The sequence below is a fragment of the Aspergillus viridinutans genome (assembly GCF_018404265.1).
Source record: "Aspergillus viridinutans IFM 47045 DNA, scaffold_3, whole genome shotgun sequence".
In the NCBI taxonomy this organism is placed as follows: Eukaryota; Fungi; Ascomycota; class Eurotiomycetes; order Eurotiales; family Aspergillaceae; genus Aspergillus; species Aspergillus viridinutans.
The window spans coordinates 2,612,248-2,618,789 of record NW_025091219.1 but is presented as its reverse complement, the minus strand read 5'-3'; the positions used below and the strand labels follow the sequence as shown (position 1 = coordinate 2,618,789).

Below are 6,542 nucleotides of genomic sequence, written 5' to 3'. Positions count from 1 at the left end.
CAATTAGTACCAGCAGTGGATAACCGAGTTTGCTGCTTCGGAGCCGAAAAAAACCAAGAATATTGTGTCCTTACTCCTTGGTCTTACGGAGTACTACCGTATTATTCCATACCTAGACGAACCAGACAGGTTACCAGTACCTGCAGGAGACCAGCTTCCCTGCGCCATCATCGTAGCACAGACTGCCTGGGCCGATGGAGATGCACCCAGGGCCCCAGGGGAGCATCCCAGCCACTCAACGTGCTTCCTTTTCTACTGCGCGGGCGAAGATTTTCCGTCCCCACTTTTGCCAGCAGGGATGTTCCAATCTTAATTCGTACCATATTCGGTCCTCTGCACATCTGAGGATGGGATGCTCACAGGCCTGCTTCCTTCCTCTCGGATGTTCCCTGATAGCACAGCGATGTGGCGGAGAAAATCTTGACTGGCATTGTGTTATCAATTTGTCTATCTCTGAGAATGGATATTCAACCTGAAAAAGGTCAGCTCTCTAACGCAGTAGCGGAATGACTTTGAGGTGAACTTCCCTGGATTCACCTTCACCAATCAATCATTTCATTTTTGACTGCAATTATTGAAATATGGAATCGTCGCAATATGCAGGAAGGTCTGGCCCAAAGCCATCATCCAAAATCAGTACCATTATACAAAGTACCATGGATGGAGGACTCATGGAAAATTAACGGGCAACACACGTGGAATCAGCAGAGGAGGTCCCCGAACGGTAGGTATCTTCTCCATAGTTAACCAAATATTGCAACAGTAATGATTCTCTTCTCGCGTGATTCGTCTGCTTCTGTTGCTCTGAACCCCCACTCCATTTACTATAAATATTTTAATTTGACAGGATCGCCAAGGTCAATAATCAATCAATAAGATCCTCGCATTAACCCATAACCGTCGAAAGAATAACAGTTTACCTCCCCCACGAATACTAAGCGCGATTGCGATCAACTCTCTTCTAGACGCTAGCTTCTGTTAAATGCTTCTCGAATCCTGACTAACGGCTGACTGACTCGGTACCAAATTACTTTGACACTTCGACGGTACCAGATTCCGGTGGTTGGGTGAAATTTAATTTAATCCCCGAAGACGGGTCCCTTGGTATTGGGATTTACATAGTACTCCGTACATCTATCAAATTAATAGAAACTTGCTATTTCCGATCCCCCTATCTACGGAGTAATCGAGGATTCAGGCGGCACGGAGAGACTAGCAGTTTACAGGCAACGGGATGAGGCCACTGGTGGGGTTTTCCTCCGTGCTTTATTCTAATCTATCGCGAAATTGAGCACCAGGGCCTTGCGAAATTCAAAGATCCAGAAATACGGTCCAAATGATACAGGACTTTCAACGAGTATGAAGATCATAATTGGGATTACGAGGGCTGAGGCCAAGTTATCATTGCAGTGAAGCCTTGTAGGCATCAGGCAAACCGTTCTGCTTTGACGTGTTTGTCACAGACAGTCATAGTGATGGGAAATATATATTGCGCAATGCGTGTCTCGACCATCTGGAGTCACCTTCGATTTGGATACAATATTCACTATTTACCGTGTCGACTAACATGAGATGCTGCCTAGATATTCCAGCAGAAAAGATAGCATAATTCAATTGCGAGTAGCTGGCCTCTCAAGGACGCTTTCGCATGTAGAACTGCGTTGCTGTGGGCCAGGCTAACCTCGATATCATATTGGGATTGTACACAAATTGAAATGATTTATCACACTCTGTACGAGTATATGCACGGCAATACTGATTACATGAACTCTTAACTAAGCATCTCTCAGGCTTTGGTACGGATCGCAGCTCAAGTCCCTCAGTTGCTCACCTATCTCAATTATCCCTATCATTCTGAACACAGCATGACAGACAATACTCCAAGATGGAAGGGAGAGATGGGGTATTGTACTATGACTCTGATAAGTTTATATCATTGTTCATAGCACTTCTCAACGGGTGAAAACTTCGTCTCATAGACGGGCTCACACCCAGAGAGGAGCTTACAGAGGATGGAGTCTGGACTGCATATCGGGACTATCAATCGCAGAAAACTTGTGGTTTGCGGACTGAAAAGTCCGTCAAACCTGAAGAAGCAGAAGCAGTCACATAAATAGCTTGTTCTTCTTCAGAAACGAGAGATTTCACCGTGTACTGGCATTCTAGAAATCGAAAAAGGGGGAAAGAATCAAAGCTTCGTCCTAGCAAAGACAGGGCGATGACATGACCTGAGCAACTGCATCGGAATTGTGGGCAGGCAAAGCGGCACAAGGCTCAGGACCTTTCTCACAAGGCCTTGCGTACTGTCAACCCTCAAGGACCCAAGCGTCCGGTAACGCCTTGCAGAATAGCCATTTAAATGCTATCTGTTGCAGACGATGGCAATCCAAGGAAGGAGCACGATGTCTCTTCAGAGCTCAAGAGCGGCTTTTGATATAGGTCGAGTACTCAAGAATAGGATTCCGACGAGCAACCTGGGGTTGCACAGACGGCAGCGAAATTGAAGATGTCGAGGAGCTGGGAATTCCAGGGAGGAAACCAAGGAAGAAGGATACATGAAAACTCTGACTAGCATGATCAGTCTGGCGCACAGTAGGTAAGGCCTACGCAGGAATCATCCTGGTATCGCCATGACCAAAGACTCTGAAGCTCCGCATGCAATTGCGGCAATCAATGTTTGAATAACCCTGCCTCTGCGACTTGAAGATGACTTTCATCGAGTAGGCGCCACGCAATGCATAGTGCACCTCTTAGACCCACTGCAATAGATGGGCTTCGGGATTGTGACTTCAAATGGAGCAATCGAGAACAAAGTAGTTTAGGGGAAGTATATTTGGATGTCAGCGTACAAGGCAACTATCATTGCGACTCTCAAATTACAACTCAGGGCCATGGTATCCTGTACAAGTCCACAGGGGTTCCTATATTTTATCCCTTTTTATCTCCATTGGGTCCATAACGAGCCCACTTAGTGAGCGAAAAGCAACGCTGTTCAGGGACCAATCCCAATCCACAAAAGGAATGTTGCACTTGCAAGCTCCCTGCTGGGCGAATCGGCCCAGTTCCTTTTAGTGGAAAGGAATTGAATCCCTGTCATGGAATCATATTGCTTTTTCGTATGGATCACAATCGGGATTAATAATGTCACTATCATTGTTGTCATTTTTGAGGGCAAGTATTGTCCGGGACTAACGGCATCGGTGTTTGCTTCGCTTTGGGGATGGACAGCAAACCCCGACGACCATCGTGGAAAGTCACTCGGCTAGCGCGCAGTAAGAAAGGATCATCGAATTTCTCTATGACGGATTTGGACGGCGTAATCTCGGATCCAAACTGAGGAGATGTCGGATCAGATTACTTGCCATCTAAACTGCTGGTTTGATGGTTTCCCACTTGCTTGTATCTGTAGTCCGTACAAAGTGTCCATTTTCAGTAAACAGCCGAGCCCCTATGGTCCATATGACAAATCTGTGGTGGGCACGTATCATAAGTCTTGAACTCTGAAGAGAGGATGTCCTTTGAGGCTACCTTCTAGTTTGATACAGACAGTCGCTTCAATGATGATGACCCCTCTTTGACTTAAACAATGAATACTCCTGAGCTGTTGATGTATGATGGCAGGTGATAAGATAAAGCTCTCTTATCGATAAGCATGCACATCATGTGTCATCACGTGCGGGGAAACTGTCACCTTCACAACTGAGATGGCATCAACAATCGCTTGGTGCATCCCCATGAGCTCCATTTCTTCACCCGAGGTCGATTGCTAAAGCTCATCTTCGACGCTACAAGCGAGAAACGATACAGCTGTCTGGTGGTTCCTTCTTTGTGATCCCATTTCGGACTGCGGGGTTCGGTTCTCTGTTGACTTGTCCACTGGGTTTCTTTCAGCATATCAACTCTTCGAGCTACCTACACCTATCGAATAGCCTTCCAACCCATCAGAAGGGTCAAACTTCTTACCATAATGTCACCTCCGCTTGTACCCCTAGCAGAGATCCCGACTGTCTCGCTGTTGTACAAACTGGGTCGTCTAGTCCCCTCCTCTGCACCACTTGCCCAGCCGTCAATCTCATTCAATAACATCATCTCACTCATTCGAAACGACATCACGAAATTGGAGAACGTCGACTGCATTGTCAATGCGGCCAATGAATCGCTTCTTGGAGGGGGCGGTGTGGACGGAGCTATCCACCGCGCTGCAGGACCAGACCTGCTGACGGAATGTCGGACCCTGAAGTTCTGCAGGACTGGCGATGCCAAAATAACATCTGCATATGAGCTTCCATGCAAGAAGGTTATTCATACCGTTGGACCAATCTACCATTTTGAGTTGCCAAAGGGCGACGACAGACCTGAGATGTTACTGCGGAGCTGCTACCGTCGAAGCTTGGAGTTAGCTGTCGAAAACGACATGAAGAGCATTGCTTTTGCTGCAATAAGCACCGGTGTCTATGGATATCCAAGCAACGAGGCTGCCTTTGCGGTTCTTGATGAGGTTCGGAAGTTTTTGGAGGGCCCTGGCAATATCGAGAAGCTGGAGAGGATCATTTTCTGCAACTTCGAGCGAAAGGATGAAGTGGCCTATGAGGAAGCCATCCCGTAAGTGACGTTGCTTGAGTTCTTTACCTTTTTGGCGGCCCGAGACTGATTGTTGATAGCTTGATATTTCCCCCAGTTGAGCAAGACCTTCCTCGCCATAGTACCCATTCCGAAGTCCCGGCAGAGGCGACCGCTGAATCTTCGCCGACGCCAGAGATTCTCGCAGCCAAACTCCCTGACCCACCCACTGCAGACCCTGCCCTGGAAGGCCAGCCCGAAAATAAAAAGCAAAAACTTAATGCGGACGAGATCAAACCAAGTGTCGACGCTAAGACTGAAGGCGTCCAGTCCAAGATTGACGATAAAAGTGAGGATGATTGGGAGGAAGTCGACAAGTCGGAGGGCGGACCAGCGGAAAGGCTTGACGATGAACCTGTCGAGATCGAAAGGGCTCCTTCTGCAGCAGACGTACAGAGTGTCCAATCCAGTGGTATTATCGAGAAGGATGCGTTTCACCCAGCAGAAAACTATCTAGCAAAGGACTGGTAGTCTGCACGTGGCAGGTTGATCAGAAAGGAAGCTCAGGGCTACTTAATACGACTTGATGCAGCTACGATGATCTGAATTGGACATGATGGCGTTGCATGTGTTTCTGGCACGGATGGATGGCGTTTTTTCACTTCTAGTTAATTATTGATTCGTCAAAACTTTGAAGCTTTTCTTTGGACGTAAAATGCAAACGCTGCAAACAAGCTTCTAGACCAGTCACGCTACCAATATCTTTATCAATCGCATGCGACAGTAGATATTTCCTACAAAATGAGAAATTCCTATTCTTACTTCTAGATCAATATATATCTTTCTTATCTTGGTTTGCCTAGAGCTCACTCTCTTTTCCTCAATATCCCAACAAGCCGATCGTCTCAATTGAGGCTACATGCACCGATAACATTCTGCACGAGCACACCAACCACAAACATGCCTCCGCCTCAGCCCACACCAGAGGGGCCACCTACAGGCAAAACGACCTCAAGATTCAGAGTCCTCGCGCCGGAAATGGCCAAAATACGATCATCCAAATTACCTGTCCCGCCGACCACACCACCCTCCACCTCCGCACCCGCCAGCGCCGCCGCAAATCCCTCGCCCTCATTCCCCCAAACACAAACACAAACACAAACACAAACACCAACGCAGTCATCACCTCGTCCGAACCGACCGTCTCTCTCCTCCCTCTTCCGCCAACGCTACGCGACCCTCCCAACACCCATCCGCCGAACATTCCGCGTCCTCCGCATACTAGCACCCATCGTCCCAATCGGGATCTTCTTCTCCGAACATGTCCTCCAGGTAATGTGGGTGCGCGGGCCGTCAATGACGCCCTTCCTGAACGAGGACTACGAAGCCATGCATACGAAGAGCGATATGGTGCTGGTGAATATGTGGCCGTTCGGCGGGGCGGGGTGGCCCTGGGAGCGGAAACGGAGGTTGGAACGGGGGATGCTTGTTACGTTTCGGTGGGTGGTTTGCGCTACCTCTACTTCTGTTTATGCGATTGCGATCGATGGAAGGAATATGCTGACTGGTGCGTCGTACTAGGTCGCCTGCTAATCCTAAACACACCGCCATCAAACGAGTTATCGGCCTCCCCGGTGATCGGATCATGACTCGTGAACCGTGTATGAAGGCGTCGCAGATTGTGCCGTTCAATCATGTCTGGTTGGAGGGTGATGCGGAGGACCCGAAGAAGTCGCTTGATAGTAATACGTATGGGCCTGTGAGCATTAGTCTTATCACGGGGCGAGTGATTGCTGTGTTGAGGCCGCAGTTTAGGTGGCTCAACTGGCGAGATTGGGAGAAGGGGGTTGTTGAAGGTGATGGAGATCATAGGTTTGGGGAGAATTATCGTCAAGATGTACGGCAACGGGTGTTGAAGGAGGCTGTCAAGTTGGAAAGACCTCAAATAGAATAGGTAAGGTCCTATGCCTCGGTTCCTTGCA

The 6,542-nt window shown here is 48.3% G+C and overlaps 2 protein-coding genes across 2 annotated transcripts; both read left to right on the top strand.

The window, feature by feature from the left end:
* Positions 1-3,967: 3,967 nt before the first annotated feature.
* Aspvir_005837 (macro domain-containing protein) lies at positions 3,968-5,091 on the top strand (the record flags this gene model as incomplete). Its single annotated transcript, XM_043269047.1, has 2 exons — positions 3,968-4,602; positions 4,662-5,091. 2 exons carry the CDS (start codon positions 3,968-3,970, stop codon positions 5,089-5,091), a joined length of 1,065 nt encoding a protein of 354 aa, XP_043124982.1.
* A 429-nt stretch (positions 5,092-5,520) lies between these two features.
* Positions 5,521-6,514, top strand: Aspvir_005836 (putative mitochondrial inner membrane protease subunit Imp2; the record flags this gene model as incomplete). Its single annotated transcript, XM_043269046.1, has 2 exons — positions 5,521-6,059; positions 6,142-6,514. The coding sequence occupies 2 exons, from the start codon at positions 5,521-5,523 to the stop codon at positions 6,512-6,514; spliced, it is 912 nt and encodes a 303-aa protein (XP_043124981.1).
* Between the last annotated feature and the right edge of the window lie 28 nt (positions 6,515-6,542).